Source organism: Hesperophylax consimilis, unplaced genomic scaffold (assembly GCF_061612785.1).
Source record: "Hesperophylax consimilis isolate HC1 unplaced genomic scaffold, BYU_Hcon_1.0 scaffold_33, whole genome shotgun sequence".
Classification (NCBI taxonomy): Eukaryota; Metazoa; Arthropoda; class Insecta; order Trichoptera; family Limnephilidae; genus Hesperophylax; species Hesperophylax consimilis.
Window position 1 is genome coordinate 2,500,772 of NW_028301263.1, and position 25,712 is coordinate 2,526,483.

At 33.2% G+C, this 25,712-nt stretch overlaps 1 protein-coding gene across 1 annotated transcript in view; it reads left to right on the top strand.

Moving 5' to 3' along the window:
- LOC149409230 (uncharacterized) overlaps positions 1-7,128 on the top strand; it is a 240,215-nt gene extending 233,087 nt beyond the window's left edge. Inside the window, exons 12-13 of the mRNA XM_089650022.1 lie at positions 5,911-6,027; positions 6,506-7,128. Of these exons, the coding sequence (XP_089506148.1) occupies positions 5,911-6,027; positions 6,506-6,708 (320 nt within the window). The 3' untranslated portion in view covers positions 6,709-7,128. The remainder of the gene's footprint in view (positions 1-5,910; positions 6,028-6,505) is intronic.
- The last annotated feature ends 18,584 nt before the right edge of the window (positions 7,129-25,712 follow it).

The window sequence follows — 25,712 nt, forward strand, 5'->3', positions numbered from 1 at the left end:
TCTTCTGAAGCATTTATTGCAGCCCTTAGCCGGTTTACAGATCGTCGAGGGTTATGTTCTGAAATCATAAGCGATAACGGAACCAATTTCGTCGGTGCAAATCGGTACCTGCTCGGTATAAATAAATTCTTGGCATCACAGCGTGATGTTATATCTAATCATCTAATTCAGAGCGGCATTATTTGGTCTTTTAACCCTCCAGCGAGTCCTCATTTCGGAGGCTTATTTGAGGCAGGGATAAAATCTGTAAAATACCATTTAAAACGGGTGATAGGTGAGACCGTTCTAACTTATGAAGAATTTGCGACAGTTCTCACTAGAATTGAGGCCATCCTCAACTCCCGCCCTTTGTGTTCAATGAGCTCAGACCCCGAGGATGTGAATGGACTCACTCCGGGCCACTTTTTAATCGGTGGATTCCTACTAGGTTTGCCTGAATATGACTTTCTTGACACCACGTCTAATCGTTTAAGTAGGTGGCAACATCTCCAAAAGATGTCGCAACATTTCTGGAAACGTTGGCATTTAGAATATTTAAATACGCTTCAACAACGATCAAAGTGGTGCAAAATAAATCCAAACATTAAATTAGGTCAATTAGTGTTAATAAAGGACGATCGTCTTCCACCGATGAAGTGGGTATTAGGACGAATTATCCACGTTCATCCCGGTAAGGATGGAATAGTTAGGGTAGCTACTGTTAAAACTCAATCTGGTTCCTTGGTTCGACCAGTGATAAAGCTTTGCCCGTTACCGGAAGAATAAAATTATTATTAGTGATAATTCTTAAGATATACATCTAAAATAGAATACGTTTTCATTTTCCAGTTTTGTTGTTTTATTTTTATTTTATTTACCATTGGGATCTATATATTTTTTGTTGTTGTTGTTTAGATGTCTATACTCTAATTCTCGTTTTGTTTCTTACTCAGATTCTAGACCAAAGGAGTTATTAGCAATTTTAAATATTTTTCAAAACCAAAATTTTTGTTATGGTCCAGGAACCATTCTTCGAAAAGTTATACTTAATTTAGTAAAAGTTATTTTTTTTAATTGTTTTCTGCGAGGCATTACGGATACAACTTGAATGAACAATTTACCTATGTATATATTTAAATTTACCTTTTATTAAATTTTGTATCATAATTATTAATTCGTTCAAATTAGGTGGGCGGAAATGTTGGCACCTAGCATCGTGCTACCTACCTTTATATCCTTTCTAAAATTATTGTGGCCTATCGACCTCTCCTCTCCTCTCCTCTCCTATGCCGACTTTAGTTGATTAAAATTATTCGTCCTGTCAACATCGTTTGATTACGGAGCCCCCTTTATCGACCGTGTCGAAATCAAAGCCATCGTGAGCTCGCGCATGGTGAAATTTGTGAATTGTTGTGAACCAGCGCATAGAAGAATTGAAAACCGTGGAAGAATAGAAAAGGGTAAGTCGGCATTCCGAACCTTTTCCAATCCTATTGTTCCGCGTTGCGACGGTGCTATATCCGTCCCCAACAACGGCAGTCAATCAAGTTATGTTTAATTACCAAATTTTGGTGAATTATTTTTAAAACTTGATTGTGCCTAAATGTATACTCGGACGGTGCTAATATAGAACATCCCGATATAATATGTTCTATAGCAGGGGTGTCAAAGATACGGCCCGCGGGCCGCATGCGGCCCTCGGACCCTATCAATACGGCCCGCGAGCCGTATGCGGCACTCAAGTCCCATCATTACGGCTCGCTACCACGTGACAATATTATGTCGCGGAGGACAGAACCGCACTCTTTCATTGTAGATTTTAGATTTTCAGAGGACAGTCGATGCCTACGCGTGTTTAAAATTGCAAGCGATTGATTTACAGTGTAATTTCAAGAGACGCGCGCATCGGACGCGGTGCGCCGTGCACCGAGCGTGAGCGTAACCTTTTCTCTTACGCCGGCTGGTGGCGCTGGTCTGGTAAATTAAATATAAAAGAGTTAATTTTATAAGGTGCAGAGGTCTAAATCACAGGCAGTTCAGGCAATTTTTACAAGATTTGGACGAAAAGTATTCCGATCTACCTTATTTTACGGAAGTTCATTGGCTCAGTCGAGGGGCAGTTTTGGAAAGATTTTTTGAGTTACGTGACCCTATTCAAGCTTTCATGTTAGAAAAAGGCAAGCCAATTGATTATGACAACGACTGGTGGCTTGATTGTGCATTTTTGGTAGATATGACAAAACACATGAATGACCTCAATATAAAGTTACAGGGTAAAGACTTGATCGTCACTCAAATGTATTCGCATTTACAAGCCTTCGAAACAAAATTAAGACTGTGGGAAATTCACATAAAAAACCAAACTCTCTATCATTTCCCTCACGTGAAATCATTTGGCACAGTGAACCAGACAAAATTGGATGAGTATTCTCAACTTTTGCTGAATCTGATCACAGAATTTAACAGTCGTTTTGAAGATTTTCGCAAAATGCATAAAATGGAATTCCCACTTTTCAACAATCCATTTACTTTTGATGCTGCACTGGCACCAATTCATTTGCAAATGGAATTGATAGATCTCCAATGCGACAGCATTGTAAAGGATAAATTTAAGGAAGTTAATGTTACTACATTTTATACACAATATTTCAAGAGTTTGAATAACTATCCAAGTATAAGAAATCATGCGGCACGTATCCTGTGTATGTTTGGTAGTACGTATTTATGTGAGCAGATGTTTTCCGTTATGAAAATCAATAAAAACAAACATCGCTCACGGCTTACGGATGAAAATCTCCAATCGATTCTAAAAGTAACTACGACGAATATGACACCCGACATCAATGAACTTGTCAAAAACAAGAGAAGTCAGGTGTCCGGCTCAAGATAATTTACCTTGTTACCCTTCTTTTTAACTTACTGAATTTATAATAAATAGGTATCTAACTAAATAAAGATTTTAACAATTAAGTATGGGTTTTATTTTTTAAATATTGAGTCCGGCCCGCTTACACACGCAAAATGTTATAAACGGCCCTTAAGAATATCCAGTTTGACACCCCTGTTCTGTAGTTTCCGGAAAAGCCAAACATTTTCTACACAAATCATCCATTTGATTTGTATCTTTGATTATATGCTTTCTATAATTTTTAGTATTAATGACTCTATCCTGAATGGCAAGCATAAATCCTTCTATTTCTGCGCTCAACTCTCCAATACTCAACCATTTGTTTGACGAAATTTTGTCAACATTATTATTAAAACACTTATTATTATATCAAAACCTAAAATGTTCATCGATAAATGGTGATATTATTAAACCTTCCCAGCTAAATGAAGTGCAAATTACATTATTACAACAACAAACAAGAGTAAATAAAGTTTGGGTCAAGTAAAGTCTAAGAGATTGAAGCAATTTTGTAAAATTCTGGAGACTATAGATAAATATTTCTAGCATCTTGCCACTACAATGGATATTATACAAGGTTTCCGGAAACTCTTAGTACAACGAAACTGGTGAATCTGCGTGTAAAGAGAACAAAAAAAAACTTTTTTTTTTCGATCCTTCGACTGAAAAATATAGAAGAATGCTTTCAATTGGTTTTTTTTTTTTTTTTTCTATTTTTTCGGCAACTCAAAAACTTTTTAAGTCAGGTCTCTTCGCTTCGATGCTTTAAAACTTCTGATATTAACCCCCTAGCGACAGATTTTTTCAAATTTAACCTACAAAAATCCCAGCTTTGGACTTGGTTTACTCGAAAACTAAAGCTCAAATCAAAAAAAGTTATACCACGTCGACTTCAAATGTGATGAAGATTCACCAGTTTCCTGCTTAAACTACTAGTTTACGGACACTGTGTAAAGTCAACACATTCGCACAAGGTTAAGTTGGTATTTGGAAAGGAATATGGAAAGTTTCGGAGTTTGTTAGTAGACAGTGATTGTTATTGGTTTAGATTATAGCCAAGAGGAACGATTCTACATTTATAATTTTGAAAAGCAATTTGATGTCATTTTTGTCACAATATTTCTATGTAATTTAAAATATTCTAGGTATTTCTTATAGTCAGTACGCTAGGGTGTCCCAGGACATAAGGGAGAAATTTTTTTTCGTGAATTTAAATATGCATACCCTCTTATTTTATTCCATTTGATCCCAATAACTCATATAATAAATATTATTTTGATTAAACACTGGCAACCCGTGCCGACTTGATGCCGAACATATGGTACAGAGTTAATATGGAAGAATTTTCAACTTTCATTTTTGTCGGATAAATAAAATTTAAAAATGCACAAATGTTCAATTGTGTAGTATTTTATATTTAAAAATGGTTTATTGATTATTTTTTTTTTTCATTGTTTGTTTTTTACAGTCAGGATAAATCTTCCGGTGTTCCTGAACGCATCGTAACAAAAATTATTTTTGTTCCTCTTCGACCGTGAGATTAAGCCATGAAAATCTTGCATAAACTTAACAGTTCTTTCAGCTGTATCATTCACTACCCTCAGCGGCGACACCCTCTTTCTGACTTCTTGATACGAAGCATTATTTGACCACATCGTAGGGAATTCGTTAAGAAAACTGGCATCTGTTTTCAGACGATCAAACAAATACTTGCTCTTGACTGAAATGAAGTCGTAAATATTTTTCTCTGAAACAAAAGTCACTAAATTATGATATGAACAAAAACCTCAATACAAAACATAATTTAAACTACTTAATAAACTTACCATACAATTTACCATCAAGATCTTCCTTCGATGGGATGTAACGTTTGTCATGGGTTGATAAATTATTTTTTTTTGATATTTCGAGCATTTTTATTTTAGTTGTTGAATCCACAGCGTCGTCAAACAGCAATAAAATAGATCCTTCATCGGTCAAATACCATAACTGCTTACTGAACAGAAACAAAGCTGCCATTGAGATGTTTTCATCAATTTTTTCTTAAGCCTTCATCGATTTCAAAAAGCAAAAGTCCTGGTAAGGTGCTTTAACTACTATAATACATTGTAACTATGGTTTGACATAGGATGTTACTATGAACAGGCAAACGTCTAAAAGTGCCGCCTTATCCTTACCGGTAATTTTAAATTGCGCACAAATTAATGATATTTTCAAGGAATAAAGCGCTTTTGCCATCCATCGAGCACCTGGAGGCCGAATCTTAAATTTTCTCGCTGTATCTCCCCCTAAAACTATCACACAGAGCTCTAAAAACTCTCAATAGTCATCTCCAAGTATTTTTGTTGTCAGTGCAGTATGGTAAAAGTCAAGCAAATCATCGATTTCGGAAGCGGTTAGGTGCAATGTGAGATTTTCTCTGTAGCACTGAATTTTATCGGGATCAACATTTTTACAGTTATCTCGAAACTTTTTGAAGAGTGGTATGTCAGGGCTTGTAGTCACTTGACTGATTTTTACTTCAAACACAGCTTTTAATACCAACTATAGCTATATTTGGTATATATTGACAGTTAAATTCACTTTCCGGATATTGTACAACAAAACTTCAAGAACTTGTCCATTAGATGGCAGTTTAGAACCCGATATTTGGTGTTTTACGACTCCTATTAACAATATAATTTTTTTAGAAGTGGGTAAATCTAACAACATCTTGCCTGAACGAGTGATTTTCGTTTACTAACAAAATAGCAAGTTACTACAAGCTCATCAACACGTTTGCTCGCTGGCGTCTTAATGTACAAGTACTGACATCTTTCGATGCAAGTCGGCACGGGTTGCAGTTGTCCAAAGTAAACGAAAAAAAAATTATAAGTGTTTTGTCATTATTAAAACAAAATTAGAGGGTATGCGTTCAAAAATAACAACTTTAATTTTTTTGGGACACTCTAAGTACGCAGTGTAGAAAATTTGGTTAATATAAGATTATGTAATGTAAATGTTGCATTGTTATCTTGTTGCAGACTACACCTCGGGCATGGGGCAGAATAACGGTATGGCGCAATTCACGCAACAGCCCATGGGGGGCATGGCGGGGCAGCCACCACAGCATAATTACACCATCACTGGTGTCATGTCGGGTTAGTTTATCCATCCATTCTTTATTCCATTCCTATATCACTCTTATTCATCCGTGGCCTACTTTACCAAGGTACATTACAAATCGATAGGTCATGGATAAAATTTGATTAATATAATAAAAAAAATTATGTTTTTTCACATTTAACTCATATATAGTATGCTTACGGCACTTTCCTGAGTGGTCAATACTCTCAGTATCGCCCTTGTTAAAGACCACCATTCAGAATTGAAACATTGCTTGAAATGGATTTAGCAGTGTTTTGATGGCCAGATTTGAATAGCCAGGTAGTTCAAGCCTTCCTCTACCCCTCTTCTCCTACCCCTCAGTTACACAACACACCCCATTAGGGGATGTCATAGTCCCACTGGTTCCTGAAAGTAGGGATAAGTTCGACTATCGTGTGATATTCACATTTAAAAAAAAGAAAGATAAAAAAAATAATGGTAAAATAATATAAATATGCAATTTGTTTTCAGGTTTATACGGAGCCTGGCCCATGTCAGACACGTTCCCCACTCCGTCCCCCGAGTCCCCGGGGCCCTGGAGCTCCCCAGACCCCCCTCACGCAGTCGCCCCACTCCAACTGGTCCGAACCCGCGCACACACTGTCTCCCTCAGACCTGCACCAGACCAACAAGGGGGCCACAGAGGCCATCTACATCTAGGCACCGGAAGCTAAATCAGAATTTTGACAATTTAAAAGATTCCATGTTGTTGCCATCAGAAAATGACAGTTTAAAAGATTCCATATATGTTGGCATGAGAGTTATTAAAAAGATTGGATGTATGTTGGCATTAGAGTAGGCATATAGCGCCCTTCGTGGCAGCAGGACGCGTCCCAACTCGTCCTATAACCGCTTTGTGTTTTTTTTGTATTTTCAAGGGAAATGAGGCAAAATCCCTTAAATTATCTTTTTTTTTTAATTTTTTTTTTATTAAAACACAAATAACATTGTTTACATCACTTTATTTCGATACAAAATCTCAACATGTTTCATGAACCAAGTTCACTTCATCAGGAGCACAAGTATACTAAAGTTATAATTAAAATTAGGTCTAGAAAGAAGAGGTAGAAGGAGTGGGGAGGGGTAAGAGTGGGGGAGGGTTATTCAAAGTAGGAATTAAAATGTCACTAGACGGGAAAGACCGGGTAATTGGGAAAATATTTAAAATGGGGTTTATAAAATTTTTTTGTTTATTAATAATATCTGCTTTCATATTCACGTGTTTTCTTATTTCTAGGATTTCAAAATTATTGAATTGAGATACCTTGTAACCAGAATGTAGTATTTTAAAACCTGAATTAATATCGAAAGTATGGTCGTTATTTAATAAATGATCCGCAAATTCTGATTCACAGTTTCCCTTTAAAGCCCTAAAATGTTCTTTAATTCTGATCTCAAAGTTTCTATTAGTTTTTCCTATATAAAAGGAATTACAATCATTACAGTTGAGTTTATAAACACCTGATTTTTTAGTTTGACTATCAATATCTTTATTATTAAGAATATATTTTTTTAATTTGTTATTCGTATAAAACGCCGGTTGAATAGTGAAGGGGATGTTTTTATTTATAATTTTGGAAGTATCATTATCTACAAATAGAATTCTACGCCATTGTTTGTTTGTATCTTTATAAATAGGATAAATATAAAGTTTAAAGAATTTATGTTTAATTTTTTTATTTAGTATTTCATCTATCAATTTATTAGGATAGCCGTTATTAGATGCTATTTGTTTTATGATATTTAATTCTGAGATATAATTAGGATCCGACAAAGGAATCGAAATTAATCTATTAAGCATAGAATGGAAAGCTGCGACTTTTTGAGAAAAGGGATGATTTGATGAACTATGTATGACAATATCAGTGTACGTATCTTTACAGAAAATATTAAAATCTATTTTATTACCTATTATTGTTAAATTTAAATCTAAGAAATTTAAACTCTTATCTATACCTATTTCTAATGTAAATTGAATATTTTTTTGTATTTTATTTAAAAAGATTAAGAACATGTTCAATTGTCTTTCTGTTCCTAACCAAATGCAAAAAATGTCATCCACATATCTCTTCCAACAATATACATTTTTAAGTAACAAGGCACCGCTATTAAAAATCTTATTTTCTAAATTATTAATAAAAATATCTGCAATCAAAGGACTCGTACTGTTCCCCATGGCCAAGCCATCCTTTTGTTTAAAAATTGTATTGTTAAATTGAAAATAATTTTGTTTAGAAATAACTTCGAAAAATGAAATAAGGTCATGGATAAGGTCTTTCTGTAAGTTAGATGAATTTAACAAATTATTGATGATGGTTTTACTTTCTTCTATTGGAATACTAGGGAATAAATTTACTACATCAAAAGAAACCAACATAGCATGATTATGAATTTCCAAATCCTTTAGATAATTAACTAATTCTAACGAATTTTTAACTGTGTGTATGTTGGTTGAAATATATTAGCATTATTAATTACAGTATTGATTGCTGACGCTAATTTAAAAGTTGGGGCATTACAATTAGAGACTACTGGCCTAATAGGTTTGTTCAGTTTATGTATTTTTAATAGGCTGTAAAGTTTCGGAATTTTTGGGTTAATTAAAATCAAATTTTTGTTATTTTTCATGTTTACAAAGATATCACTTTTACAACGTTTAACCGCTTCTTTCACCATTTCTTGACACTTATTAATAGGGTTATTTAGAATTATTTCAAAATTGTCCCCTTGTAGAAAATCCATTGTCTTGTTAATATAGTCAACTTTATCCATGATGATAACACTGTTACCTTTATCTGCCTTTGTAACAACCAGATTTTTTTCCCTCACCATTTTAGAAATATTCTTAGCAATTTTTCTGTCAGTATTAGAAATTATATTATTTTCCCGATTTGGAACTGTTTTTTTGTTGTTAATGTTTTTTATCCCTTCAGCATATTTATAATGAAACGATTTAGGTTGATTAATTAATGCATTGTCCATATCCACTGCCAACAACTCTAATTCTTCTCTATTTTTAATATTAGAATTATAATGCAAGTTATGATTAAGTCCCTTATTTAATAATTTTAACTCTTCCTCCGCAAACTCATGATTAGACATGTTAATCACTCGATCGTGGAATTTATACTGTTTATTTTTAGTTGGTGACACTACCGCATTAACTTTTTTATTATTATCACACAATTTTTTAATTTTTTTTTTGTCAAGAACAATTTTCTTTTTGTATGCTTTGATACTAGCTATAGATCTAACTTGATCATCAAGCAGGTCCCATTCCAATGGGTGTAAAGCACTAGCCAATTCCATATCGACGGGTTCCGGGCTATTTGTATTAACCGACATTTTTTAAACTTTACACAAGAGCAGTTTAAAGTTTCAATTTTTAGAAAAAAAATATAACTTTGGCAAATCGCATTATTTTTTTAAAAATAAGGATATTACTGTTTTTACAACATATTCCCCATATTCGGATTCATTTTTTTTTCTAAAATTCCTATTTTTAACGAAGATAAATGTCGCTTAATACAAAATGACCTATATTTTACTTTTTTTTGTTCCAGGCTAAATGACTTAACCGCCTATGATTATTGTTTCTTATTCTAGGCTAAATGACTAAACCGCCTAGGTTTATTATTTCTTGTTTCAAGCTAAATGACTTAACCGCCTAGGTTTATTATTTCTTGTTCCAAGCTAAATGACTTAACCGCCTAGGCATGCAAATAATGGCTCTAAGCTAAGTGCTTTAATCAAAGAGTTGGTCATATTTTAAACCTAAGCTAATTGATTTAAATACCATATCTTAAACTTATTAATGATGGCTAATTAGTTTATGCGACTGATATTTTTTTAATAAATTGTTTGTAATCATACTTGAAAAATGAAGTTTGTAGTATTGGCGGTTAAAACATTGATAAATTAAAAGGTACCTACATACATAGCGTGTAACTATCTTGTTAATAATAATGAAATGAGAAATAAAACACACATTGTTCAAAGATAAGTTTTTTTATTTAAAATGACAATCACCTAGGAACAGCAGTAACTTCTTAGCATACCAAGGTAACAACTAAAGTTTTTATCACAATTTTTTTTTTTTTTTTTATGTAATACCGCACAAGAGTCCCAACTGCTCCCGTCTGGAGCCAGTGAGACTATGGCATCCCCAATTGGGGTATGTTGTGAGGCTAAAGGTATTGGAGAGGGGAAGGAGATGGGAAAGAGGAAGATGGGGAAGTACCTGGCTATTCAGATCTGGTCACCAAACACGGCTAAAGCCATTTCAAGCAACGTTTCAATTCTGAATGGTGGTCTTACACCAGGGCGATACTGAGAGTATCTTCCACTCTGGAACGTGCCGCAAATATACTATATATTATTTTAAATTAATTAATTGTGAAATAACACAAATTAATCAAATAAAATTTATTTGCGCACGCCGGGTTCGAACCCGCGACCTTCGGATCTGTAGTCAAAAGCGTATACCACTAGACCACGCCGGCCGTCAAAGGATATATTGTATAGGAATCAGAAGTTAAACAGTCTTTTTATCACGTAGCCTACAGTCTTATTACCTGAAATAATTATTCTCACTCTTCTTAATTTCTAAACTTTAACATTTAAGTATTTAAGAACTGTACCTACTTTTTAAAAAACAAAAGAAAAATCTCTTCAATTACAAAAAAAGGTTCTATAGAACCAAACGAAAATAATTTCTTTTAAAAATAATCACAATAAAAATGAAAATATTTACGAGCGTTTCTTTGGTTTTCATTTCTTTACTTATTTTCTTCTATATTTTTTTCTAACTTTCTCAGTAATCAAATCAAAAACATCTCTCGTTAAAAAATAAGTTTAGAAGTTTTCTTATCTATTATAGATACTATCCCTAGTTTCTCTTCAATAATAAAAATAATTTTTATCTCCTATGACAATAATTGTAGTTCACTACAGTAACAAAAAAAATGTTATAATAATCAAAATTATAAAAAATAACATCTTAGTTAAAATTCAACCAATCTTTTCCTTCTTACTTTCTAATTTATTTTTCTTCTTCTTTATACTTAAACACTTGTTATTTCCCCATCAGACATAATGCCTTAAGACCCGGCATTTTCAATTTCTACCGATTTTATATCAAGTTTCTCGCTAACTCCTTAAGTCTTGGAGTTCCAAAAAAAATATGTTGTTTTTGAAGATAATATCCATACATTGGTTTTGCCGAAACGTTAATTATTTGAAATTCCCTCGATAGAAAAAAATCGCAAAGTAAGCTCCGAAAATTATTAAAAATACGTTTTGTTCTGTTATTTAATATGTTATAAGCACGAAAAAATTCAGAGTGTATGTTTAAATGCAACTTAAGACATTGGAGAGAGATTTTTGCTTTATTTCAAATGAGTCGTGTTTCATAAAATATTTTCACAGCAGTCGCTTACGTCTGTTCGTTCCAATCCTTTTAAATATTAGCGCGCTCTCTCTAACATTCTGATTTACATAAGACCATTTCAAACATTCATCAGTCCCGCGCAGTCGGCAGGCATAGTGGACGTGTGTCAGAATTTTTGCCATCTAAAATTACGTGATTTACTGTAAATAATATATAATTTAAAATATTTGAATAGCTTATTTAACGTGAATATTGCATTTATCGGTTAAATAATATTGTTTTTCAAAATTGAAAAATAATTAACAAACATAAATCAAATGTCCCAAGGCCGCGGCCGCCGTACAAAAGTACTATTCGCCAAAAATTCGTTTGCCACAAGGCGATGTAAGCTGATTGTTCTAAAAATGTGAGATTATTTCTCGAATGAATTCCGCAGTCGTTTTTTGCCACTCTGGAAATATTAGAGTAAAACACTTCAGGTGTTTAACAAATACTGGTTATTCAGACTTTGCCGAACATTTAATTAATACTAACCATACTTTTCATAAAAATACAGGAGTGAAAATTGTACATAAAAATAAAATAGGAATACGCCTTAATAATATAGAAGCATTAGAAATAGTAGTAGATTGAGATGAAACGAAACTGGTCGACGTGTATAGCAAAATAAAGTAGCAAAATATTTTGAATAACATATTTAATTAAAATGTATCTATCACGTATACTTTTATAAAATTTACAAATATCTTTATGAAATTCAATTTTTATTTAAAAAAGAAAAAAGTGAAGTAAAGCAAAAAATAGAGTATTAGAAATTATCCTCAAGGGACAACTCTGTATTACAAAACATATTCAACTATTTCAAGTTGTTTTTATAATTTTATAATTTATATTATTTTTTAGATTGCGTCCATTTAGACATATTTAATGCATTGATAACTGTAAAAACCGAGTAAGTTTGTTTTGTATTGGCCATTAAATGATGATGATGTTTTTGTTACGTAACTCCACACAGGATGCAGGTAATTCTGCGTGATTATACAAGTAAAAAATAAAATGTTAATTTTTCGAAATTCCAACGCTTTAAGGTCGATTTCAGGTAAGTAAGTTAACCTTTTCTATGCGTCATTAATTTGTATCACTTCGTTCACACGCGGGGCTATTTATCATCAATCTAATTTATGACTTTAAACAATAATCACGCATGGATTTTAAAATTTGTTTTAAAAAATACGTCGCTTATGTCTTGAATTATCTTTTCAAGTATAAATAAACAATCCGAACATCAATGGGGCTTGATAAAAATTCGAAGTATATATTCATAATGTAACTGATATGGTATGCCCGGGCGGCCATGTTTATTTCAAGGATAACGATACACATGATTATAAACATGCCGGAGTAGAGCTCTTCAACTGTGGTGCGATGTAAGTGGTTGATTTATGGGTGCGATGTCGCGTTTGACTGGATACATGAAATATTGACACACTTAAAAAGGTTCATATAATAAAAAATAACTACACTTAAATTAACAAAAATAATGAAATAATTTTTCTGTTATTATGTCACCGTAAATATGTATCACTTAATATATTTTTTTATTGTGATTTTGAAACAGTTCTCAACGCATAACGGCAGAATCATGGCTTTCATGTATTTCAGCAGCTTTGCAATTATTATCGACGTCACTGTCACTAATTTCAAAATCTGAATCTATTTCTAAAGTAGCACCAAATATTTCTTCGTCATTAAGACCACGACCCGACATTTTGTATTTTGGCAATAAAAATACTTTCAAAAATTGATAAAAAGTCAAACTTGTACAACTTTACACTTGATTTTTCACTATAAAAAAGTTTTAACCACGTATCTTTATTTGAAAATAATCTAACACTGACGAAATTTTATATTTCTTCAATAGTTTGAATGAATGTATGTAACTGAACTTATTTTAAAATATGATAAATCAGATTAATGTACACTGTAATTAAAATAGTTCATATCCACGAAGAAGCAAACAATAATTCGATAAAACAATGTAATCTACACGGCGAGCGTCTCTGTTTGAGAATCTTATAAAATGCGCCTGCGCAATAACGTGTGTAAAGACGCGGGAAGAATTCAAACTGATTCATTTTTCGCTCTGAGTTGGAAGATCCCTTCAAATCTTTGTATCGATGATTAGGATACGTATTGTGGATAAATATCGTAAGATGTCAGTAGTGTAAAGATGTGAGATTTTTTAGGAGTATAAGTTTTACCGTGCTCAAGCATGTTTCATACCCATAACGCCGAAGAAACTTTGCGTCGCACAGATGTGCCACCCGCGTACAGGGCATGCACAGTGCGTCGCAGGCGTGCGTCTCCCGCGGGGATAGGGTTAATAAACTAAAGGATAAATAAATATTTTTCTATGGAAAAATATTGTTCTATAGGAAAAAACACAATGGATTGTTAACCCTAAACGAACTCTATGACAAGTAAAAGTGGTGGGCGTCGCCCATCTACAATTCGAAATGCAAAATGCCGCGTCTTAAGAGGAAGCTACAAGCCAAAAATATGTATATTCTTTGTTTGCCTTATTTCGTGACGAATACACAGGTAATAGGCATTAAAATCGCTTGGAAAATGGATTCAAGAAACACTCGATTTCATGCGCAAAAGTGGTTTTTATTTATTTTGTATAAAAATTTATAAGTACGCAAAAAATTAATCAAAGGAAACTGTCACAAATAATCTTACCCATAATATGTTATTTTTTAAAAGTTGATTCATTTGTGCATTCATACATTTTTATTGAATAAATACATTTTTTAGTAGGTTACATTTATATTTTATATGAAGTAAATATTTTTTTCATTTGAATTCTCCTCAAGAGAAAAGATAAGAAAAGCATCAATTTATATAAAGCATTTTATTTGGTACTCATAATGTAAACAAATTCGTTATAAAGATTAATGGAAAATCACTATTTAGCACTAATTGAGCTTCGCCTTAAGTCTGAGTTCTGTTGATTTTATTTCCGAGTAGAGCCGATTTTCCGTCAGCACATATACGCCGTAATGGGGTAAAATATGGTAGATTGTAGTTCATAATGTTATAATGCAAACTTATTAGATAACTATTTAAAATTATTGTACTGTTTAAATGAATAAATATATAATTATAATAAATATATAATTATTATATTAATATTTATTTTATTTTTATAATACATAAAGATAGTTGCCAATAAAAATGTGCGGTGAAAAAATGAAGACAACGTTGGTAGTTCTTATTCGAAGTATGATATAGTTAAAAAGTGACCGATGAGGATAGGGTCCCATTAGCGCAGTTGGTAGAGCATTGTCCCGGAAAGACAAGGGTCCTGGGTTCGAGTCCCAGATGTGACCGTTTCCTTTTCTGATTTTTCTGTTTCAGATTTGCGTTTAAGAATCACTAATATTGTCTTCAATATTTAAATAAATATATAATTACAAAAAGTCTTCTGTTTTACAAGTCCTTAGGAGGAACCTAGAGTTCAAACCCTGTTGATATAAAAAAGCTTAAAACAATTAAAAGTATTTTTAAAATGTGTAATTATTTACTTATGTATATACTTTTATAAAAGTACATACATAAGTTACATTTTAATTTAATATAAAAAAAGATTTAATTAATTAAATCTGTAATATCCTTAGTTTGAGAATTGTAGACGTTTTAAGTCCCGCGCGCGTCCAGTTCAAGTAACTTCGCTAGTATTTGTCCACGGAAATAAAAGTTTATTTATCAAGTACCAAATATCTAACGACCGGCGGACTCCTGTCGACCCTGTGATGAAAGGCTTTAAATCACAGTGAAAAAACAGATAAACCATAGCTGCAAAAAAATATACGAAGTAATTATGAAAACGGACATGCTAACGACATCTGGCGGAGAAAGAATTGATTCAGTTTGCTTGCAGTAGGCGCCTGTAATAGATGGACTTAAATCGAGGTTCCGGGATGAAAGCAGAGAGGTCGTAAAATCGTCTAAGACGAGAAAGGAACCCCCTTTCTAGGCTTAAAAATAAATATTGAAGGTTGTCGACCAATTAGACCTGGTCGAGAACGATAAAATTTTTGAATAACCAATCAGTGAACGGAGAGGCGTGCATCAACTACAGACAAAGGAATGAACTTTGGATCGGGCAATAAAATAGATAATTAACGACATTTCGATTCCCACAGAAATTAGAGGTGAACGCACTGTAGAATAAACATCGACGTTCAAGGGAACGGATCCTGGGAATGTTTACAATAACTGAGACATTTATGAGGTATCGAACCATTGAAATCGAGGGCTTTGGAAGTTTAACATGTTGTAAAGCACACACACAAAATTGCAATGAAAAAAATTATAAACGTGATAGTGTAAGAGAGGGCGGAGAAACTTAGGGAAATTACTGGCAGAATTTTCAACTGTAGTACAATTATTTATGATAGAAGGAGGGTGTCATGTTCGATAAAAATCGTACTAAAGAGAGGTGAGAGTTTTGGAAACAATGGAAATTAATCGTTATCAATTTAAGATGAAACGGACATATTGGTAAATCAATTTTGAATGAAAATCTCGCAAAAAAAATAGACATTTTAGAAAAGTGCGGCGACCGAATGGAAGGATAATACAGAGATTTTTGAGCTGCTACAAAGGTCCTAGGGACATGAAAATTGAGTATCAGAAGAAGACAGTAAAACTAAACATATAGCGATAGATTAGATTCAGGAAAAGTAGACATTTTACATAATTATCAGGGTAGATAGATATTGGAGTTACACAAGATTACAGAGGGATCGAAACAAGATAAAAGGTTGACGGTCTCATGTGATCATCAGAGGATAAACAATCGAAATTCGAACATGATTTTTGTTTACGTTAAGGTGATAAGCCATTAGAAAAGCGATTAACTTTAACGTGGAGCTTATGCGAGTGTTTACTTAAAGCAAAAGATATTAAAATTAATAGGTTTGAAATTAATTAAAATTTACGACCATAGTACATAAATTCAAGACGTAAACAGGTGTCCAGACATATAATTTATGTGAAATCTTGTATGACAAAGATAGAGGATGGGGCGGAGATTGGGTCAGGCAATAAAAATGACAGATATCCCAGAGTCTAATTAGGTATATCTCCCATAGAAGTGTGGAAAATTATATATTAATTAATAATAAATGAAGTATGAAATTTTCCAGGAGACCACACACATCGGGAAAAGTGAAGAAAAGATAAAAGAAAGGGTAAAGAACGGAGATAGGAAATGATCCATGTGGAGAAAAGTGATACAATTCAAATTTATCCGTGAAATAAATAAATACGACTTGGAAAATAATTAGTTATAGAGTTATGAGAAATAACAAAAGAATAAAGAAGAAAACTGTGCAGGAAAACGTCGCGAATAAAAGAAAATTCAAAGTAAAAGGGGAAATTCAAATCTGCGACATAAAGAGAGAAAGTACGGGTGGAAATGGAAAAGCTCATATAGGTGACAATAAAATTAAGTAGAATTTAGACAAATCGAAATTCAAAAATGCGTAGTAAAGATTTCAGCATGGATTTAAACAATTTTCGCACGAGATGCATAAAATTGAGATCTATATATATGTTATTGAGGATGGACCTATCGCGAATTGAGAAAAAAAAGGAACGCAAAATCATGAGATTTTAACTACATTTTGTATGAACGGAGGACAAAGGAAGCTTGGGCGAAAAACGCAGACTTACCCGATTCGGACCCTATCGATTTAGAGTCGTGAGATAAAAACTAACTACCGCCCAGAGCTGGACGACAGAAGATCTTATGGAAGCACAATCGATATTAATGGCAGGGATGTTCGGATTTGCGAGTTGGTAAAAGATAGAATCGATCATCAGAGGAAATTCAGATACGTCTTTTGGAATCTGAGAAGGGTATAAAATGGCGGGGCAGACCAGTTTTCGGGGAGTCAGTCGAGAGTTTTGAAAACGGAGTTTACGTCGCAGTACTACGTCTATTGGTAAAATTCTAGTGAAATAATCTAAGTGTTAAATTTTGAACAAGTATAAGTATTAAATTTTGAACAAGTCCCTGGACTTAGGAAGTTTTGTGAAAAGTTAGAAATTTTAAATTCAGTTTAAATTCCTTTGAAAATCCCACCAGTGAAGTTTTGTTGAGTCAGTTTAATTTGGTTAAACAGTGAAAATAAATATAATTTAAACTCAGTGCTAAAAAAGTGTTTAGTGAAGTGCAAAAAGTGATTACTGAATTAAAAATTAAATCAAAATTTAAAAATAATTATTCCATTCAAGTGAAATTTAAAATTCGATTGAGAGTTTTGTCGTTCATTTAGAGTGGATGTGCTCGTGAATTGATATTTAAAAATAAATTATAATTTAACATCAATTTGGATAAAAAAAAAAAAATTAAAAAATAATAATAGTAATAAATATTTACGTCTTAGTTTAAAATAAACACAATCTAGACAGTTCGAAAAGAAATAACAACAAATGCTCAAACCTTTGTTCTAAAAGTAACAGTTCGGAAAAAAAATTTAATTTATTAAGAATCGAGTTAATTAAAAGTCTGCGCAATTCGAAAAAAAATTTTCTTATAAATTTATAAATAAAAAGAAATTTAGAATCAATAAATTGATCAATTAAAATACATCGTGCGTATAGCGACAGTGTTAAAAGTGTTTGTCGTTTTAACCGGAATTCTAAACATCAGTCTACCATTTCGAAAAAAGAATTTGAAACAGCTATCATTCAAAAGCCTAAACTAGAAAAGTGTTATTAAATCAACGGGTTTTCTGGATTAGGATTTCGTTCGGAAGAAAAATTAAATATCAGCTAATTTATATGATTCAAGCGAGAATAAAATATTATATAGGAATAAATAGTCGAAAAGATTTATTTTGAAATTAGTTGAAAAATACAATTAATTAGGTAGGTTTTCTTCATCAAGGTTGTTGTGTACTACCCGACCGGAAATACCTTGACGGGGGTAAGTTTTCCTTTTATAAATAATTTTCAGGTCCCAGGAGACACAGAAGGGCTGTTAAGTGGAAGTATATCAATTGAATATTAAAGTAAAACAACAAAAAGGAATTACACACTAATATATGTAATATATGTATTTATCTATAAAAAAATAAAGTAAAATATTGTATATAGATAGTATATATGAGTAATGTATGTACCATGTATATGTATATATATATTTATCATTTAATCAGAACATCGAAATGGTAGCGATCTTAGATACCTACCTATGGACATATCTACTTTATTGAAAAGAAAATATGTATTTATTAATATCCAAGACTATGTAGAATCATATATTTTATATTTATTTATTAATATATGTACTCTTATTTAACATATTTTGACAATCGAGATATGTGTACTTATATATATATATATCTATTCTTCAATTAAACTCTAGTAAATTTACTAAATTCGGAAAAGAAAAAAATAGTTTAGCTTCAATAAAGGAATTAAAAATATTTTAAATTGACTATGCACAATAGAGGGTAACGAAACTGAATCACAAGGAGAGCGCGAGATAATTTTAAAATAAACAATCTCACATCTGGGTTAGTGGGTCAGATGAGATGTTTATATTATTCGATTTGTTGATAAACAAAGCATACACTGAAGAATTGGGTCAGTCAACTGCATAGTTTGAAAACGACCTTGGCCATAATTAGATAATTTATCAGAGTTATAAGGATAATCATCAGGATGTCATTGCGCAATGTGCAGCGATTTGGGTCATTCACAAATGCCTATCGTTCGCAAACGGCGATTGAAAAATCACGGGTTAGCCAAATTTATATCGAAAAATTACATGAAACATTTAAATATCATTGATTAGATAGTCGCATAGGATTTTATTAGTTACCTGAAACAGCTGGAAGCTGCGTGCTTACAAATACCTATCATTCACAATCGACAATTGAAAAATCACGGGTTAATAAGATTATATCGAATAATTATACGAAACATTTGAATATTATTGATTGGGTGCTCATACAGAACCCCATCAGTTGCCTGAGACATTTGAGAGTCGAGTACTCTCTAATGTGGCAACCAACTACTTGAAACAATTGGAAAATCACGGGATAGGATGAACAAAAATTAATGTTGAACCCTGGAGGTAAAATTTAAAACAAATACAGTTCATCAATAGGAGGCAGTGGTCGCTCCTATAACAAGACCATTAACCAAACCAAATAGAGATGGCGATTCTCTTAAATAAAAACGTCAAAACCAAACAAACAAAAGCCTGGAGTTCGATAGCTCTCCAAAACAAACTATCAAATAAGATCTTATTCTACTAGTATTTATTTATTTATTTTTTGTATTAGGCAATTCACCCTAAAAAGAGTGCTATGTGCCGTTAAAGTTAGGGGAGATGGTTATAATTTTATGGGAAATCTATACGGGAATAGGAAATCTCAAATATTGAAGTCATTCAAGTCTATGAACTTGTAAAGAACTGAGAAAATGCGAGAATTGTTAAGAGAAAGTAAATAAGGAATACTAAGGGGAGATTGGTGGGTGATTTTTATAAGTAAACGATAAATGCCTTTGAAAGATGAATGATTTTTACAATTAAAGAAAACATGATCAAGAGTCTCATTTTCCATGCCGCACTGGCAGAGTGGACTATCTAGGACCCGGATTTTAAACAAATGGGATGCAATGGAGCAATGACCAATTCTCATTCTCGAGATACAGGAAATAAATCTTTTGGATTTTTTCTTGCCGTGGAACCAAGGTTTACTTGGTATATGATTTTGTATTCCAGCATAAAAAGCACCAGTTCAGGTTTTCGTATTAGACCAATTTTCTTCCCAGCAGCGAATCATATTGGATTTAAGAATTGGGATGACGTCAGAGATAGGAATTCTAAAATCTAAAGGATTAGAGCCAGAAATTGTTCCAAGTTTAGCTAGAGAATCGGCTTTCTCGTTACCCTCAATTCCCAAATGGCCAGGGACCCAAACCAATATTGTCTCGAAATTTAATTCATTTAAAGATTTAAGGGTGTTTCTGATATTATAAATAATATAGTCTTCTGGTTTATGGATATTTTCAACACTGCGCTTAGTGAGTCAGTGCACAGTAAGGCTCGTCGAATATTGAAAAGCTGGATTTGGCTCAAAGCTTGTTCAATTGCGAAGCATTCTGCAGTAAATATAGAAATTTCTTTAGGCAATTTATAAGACAAATCTAAATCGAATTCGGGAATGTGTACCGCAGCTCCACAATCTTTGTTATCAGACTTAGAACCATCTGTGTAAATGAGTGAAAATTCTGGAAACTTAGAAGATGTAATGTTTTTAAATTTTTCCTCAACATTTTGATTAGATGAGGTTAAAATATCAGTTCGGAAGTCTGAAGTTATAACATTGGGGATATAATTGATAGAATCAAATGGGATAGTGAAAATAGGAAGGATAGGATCTTTTTGTAGATTTTGGAGGGAAGAGGACAGAGATTTGAATGAAAGAAAACTTTTTAGAAGGAGAGGAAGTCGATTTTTATCTGTCGATCTTTTTTCGTTATTTAAGTTATTGAACAAATAATCAAGGCTTTGTTCTAAAGGGTGACGCGATACAGAAAAAGATTTAAAAATATATTTATCAGCCAGGAATTGTCTCCTCAGAATTAAGGGGGGATCAACACATTCTACCTGGAGAGAATTAATTGGAGAAGATTTCATCGCTCCAATAATTATTCTGAGCGCTTTCGACTGAATTCTTTCAAGTTTTTTGTCCAAATATTTAGGAAGAGGATCGAAAAGAAATGTTCCATAATCCAAATGGCTTCGCACTAGAGCACCATACATCAATTTAAGAGTAGTAGGATGAGATCCCCACCACACTCTGGAAACAGCTCGCATAATATTTAGCCCCTTTTCACACTTAGCCGAAATGTTCTGAATATGCGGGAGCCAGGAAAGTTTATGATCCAAAAGTAGTCCAAGAAATTTAATTTGCTTAACGATCTGAAGAGGGACATTATCAAAGCAGACAGAAAAGGGGGGTATTTTTCTTTTGCGCGTAAAAGCCACTACTTTGGTTTTAGACGTAGCTAAATTCATCCCATTTGTCAACAACCAAACTTTAATATTATGTAAAGCCAAATTCAATTCCTTCGCAGCGCGCGATAGATTTTTGTGTGATAAATATATAAGGAAATCATCAGCAAAATAAAGTCGCTTGATAGATGAAGGAATTACATTGTCTAAATCACTTATATATATATTAAATAATAATGGACTGATTACGGATCCCTGAGGTAACCCCTTCCATAGTTTGCGATTTATTGTTTTTGAGGAAAAGTGGATAATAATGGATCTGTCTGTTAGTAAATTAATAATAAATTGAACTAGTTTTAAGGGAATTTTTATTTTAATTAATTTTTCTTTCAAAATGTTAATTAATACATCGTCGTAAGCTGACGAAAGATCAAGAAATGTGGCCAGAGTGCAAGAATTAAGGGACTGAGATATACGGATGTCTGTTGTTAATACACCTAAATTATCTATGGTTGATTTCTTTTTCCGGGAGCCATATTGATTACGAGAGATAATTCTGTTATTTTCAACAAACCATTCCAATCTGTTCTTTATCAAGTGTTCTGCTACTTTCATTAAACACGACGAAAGAGCAATAGGACGATAGGATGAGATTTCAGATGGATTTTTGCCAGGTTTTAAAATCGGAAGAATTTTTTGAACTTTCCAGACTTCAGGAATAAATCCCGTTTCGAACATGTAATTAATTAGGGATAAAAAATATTCAACCGACATGTCTGAGAATGCTTTAATGAAACTATATAAGATTCCATCAGGGCCAGGGCCAGGAGAAGAGTCTGGAAGGGAATTGATTACTCGATTTAATTCACTTACTGAGAAAGGAGAGTCCAGCCAGCTAGAGTGAGATGGATAAGAAATAAAGGAAGGCATTTCCTCACATCTGGCAACTGACGGAGGAGCTATCTTATCAGCAAAACCTATAATAATTTCTTCTGGAATATGTTTGGAACGCTGGGGAGTATATGACGAACCGAATTTTTTTAAATTGGACCATACGGATGACTGGGGAGATTCAGGAGACAAACGTTCACAGAATTTTCGCCATCCAGACCGCTTTTTGTTTTTCAAAACGCGTTTCGCTTCTGCCTGGGCGCGTTTCACAGAAAGGTAATTTTCGAAAGACATACATTTACGGAAAATGGAAATTGCTTCTCTTCTGGATTTGACGACACTAGTGCATTCTTCATCCCACCATGGGGTGGAATGTTTTATCTTAATGTTTACATTACGTTTTTTAAGTGTTTTTTCTGCAGCTTTTATTATCATGTTAGGAAATAATTCACATTGTAAACTAGTGTTGACAAGGGAAGACTTAGATGCTTGAACAATGGAGTCTAATTCTGAAGAAAAATTTCTCCAATTCGCGTCTTTCGTTTTAAATTTAAAACTATAGTTTATCGAAAAGGAATGCGTGGAAGATAGATGGTGGAAGGTAATTATTATAGGAAAATGGTCACTGGAAAGTGGATCTTTAAGAATGTTCCAAGAACATATGGGAATCACCGAAGATGAGCAAAGAGATAAATCGACTGCACTTTTCCGATGTTGAGGGGCAGTGAAACGAGTTGGAGATCCATCATTTAGAATACATAAATTATAGGTATCCATAAATTCTAATAGATTATGGCCAGAACGGTTTGTTAACTCACTGCCTCAAGAAGGAGAATGAGCATTGAAGTCCCCAAGTATCATATACGGGGGACGAATCTGGGATATAAATGTTGACCATTCGTTTTCAACAAAAATTGTAGAGGGAGGGATATATATTGATAGTAATGTAATATCAGATGCAACAGCTGCTACTATCTGAAAATTATTGGGGAGAGTGTTGAAAATAATTTGTTTAAAAGGGATAGAATTATGTATAATAAGAGCAGTGCCACCTTTGCCATCCAGTCTATCATGTCTTAGACAATGATATCCAGGAATCTTAAATTGGTATGAGGGTTTTAACCACGTTTCGGAGATGGCAGCAACTGAAATATTATGTTCATCAAGTAACTGTACAAGATCAATTTTGTTGGCGAATAGACTTCTACTATTCCATTGAAGTATTTTGCTCAGTTGCGGATACATCGGGAAGGCTAGAGAGTAAAGATTTCATATAATCGGCAGCGTTGGACGGTACTTTATTGTTATTTGAAAGGATCGTAATTAATAGGGTAATTAAAGTTTGAATAAAAGAAGAATTTTCAATCATGACTTTAGGTAAGATATCGGAAGTGGAACAGTTTTTTAAGGCAGTCCCATTGGGAGCCTGGGATTTATTATTCCCATTCGGGTTAAGTAAAAGATCATTATGTAGTTTTTTATCGAAAGAAGGAATAAATTTTGGATTAGATTTTATCGGTTTGAAAATTGTTTCTTTGTGGGAAGATGAAAGAGGGGATTTAGGGGAAGAAAAATGAAAGATAGAAGCGTTAGGGCCCGTTCCCACTTCCGTTTTCAAATCGGAGGAGTGTCCCGTTTTAAAAACGGATGGCCAATGGCCCTGTTCACACTACCGTTTTATAAACGGACCATACTCTACGAAAAAAAATAATTGTCGATTCAACAAAAACATGTTATTTGCTCATTCTTCAGTAATGGTGCGCAATGAACGACGATGAAGCTCTTGTTGTCATGTTGTACTTATTAAAAAGAAGGAAAAAAGTGAAAAGAAAATTTTGGGTACACCCAATCATAGCCGAATGATTTTCTGTAGGAATTTTCCAAGTGTTAATTGGTGAGATGAGAAGTGATGAACCAAAGTTCTTTAATTATTTTAGAATAATAATGATTGGATTATTTATATAGCGCCGTTTTCACCATGAAAAATCACCTCAAGGGCGCTTAATGGCTTAAGAGAATGTCTATCACTTCCTTTAACCATCTACTGGAATGAGTTTCAGAGAACTTAACATATCAAAATACAAAATTGAGAAAGTGCATTTGTCCTGAAGAAAGGCTATCGATATTTTAAAGTAAGAAAACAATAACAACTCAAATATTTTTTATTATAATAATAATAATAATAATAATAATTGGATAATTTGTATAGCGCCGTTTTTGTGAAAAATCACCTCAAGGGCGCTTATGTGTTTATTAAAATAATAAGCTCTTCCGTGCATCTCATTAAAGCTTTAAAATTTAAAAAAAGTAAACTTAAAAAAATAAAAATAAAAATTTTGATGTACAAAAGTTGTGTACACCAAGTGTTTTGTTTTTATTTGGTTAAAGATAAAATATTACCATACTCTTTCTTCGACCAGTGGTATTAAATTTTCGGGATTTATTTCCTTATCCATTATTGTAGTTTTGATAACCAAATACAAGCACGCAGCGTGCCTGCTTCCTTGCGACAGGGAGCGGGCGGGAAAGGGTCGGGGTTTGGCGGGGACTCTGCCGGAACGACTGGACGACAAGTGTGAACAGCTCCATACAACACTATGAGGAATTTGGGGGTATCGGGACTCGAGGGGAAACTTGAAGGCAGTGCATGATGACGTGGAAGGCTTTTTGGGACGCGATAACTTAGGTATCAATCAAAGAGCCGTGTCAAAGGATTGTGCGAATTTCTCGTTGACTCACGATCATCTCGTTTACTTGCAGGAGGATTTGGAGCCAAATTATGCCAGCAAATGGGCTATTCCGAGTTCGTCAAATATGCAATTAACTAATTACATTAACCTACTAAATCAATCTTTACATGTACCTTATAGCAGCAGAATCATAAAGGAGTGGTGCCAAACAGACACAAGAGTTTACCAAAATCAAATTTACTAACAATTAACCATTTGAGTTATATTTAATCACCTGTTCAAATAAACATGTATAATATCTTTTATCAGCGTTTAACTACGACTTTGTTAGGGTGCAGGGAATCAGAATAATTACAATAGGAAAGTTAGCTCATTCAGAGAATTCATTTAAGTCTAGGTTTTACAATGGAAAGACTAATTAAATTTTGAAACTCGACGCCTCGATCAGAACCAAGGGGGTTACCACAAAAATGAAGGTAATTAAAATCCTATATCATAAATCAAAAAATTACACAACGTTTGATGGAATTTAATTACAATATAAATACGGAAATATTTGCGTTCAAGTTCGTAAATAACGTATTAATTAGTTAAGTACATATGTCTATAAAGGTACGTAGTACAAGAGAGCTTTTAGTAGTTTTCTGTAGATATCAAAGAAAT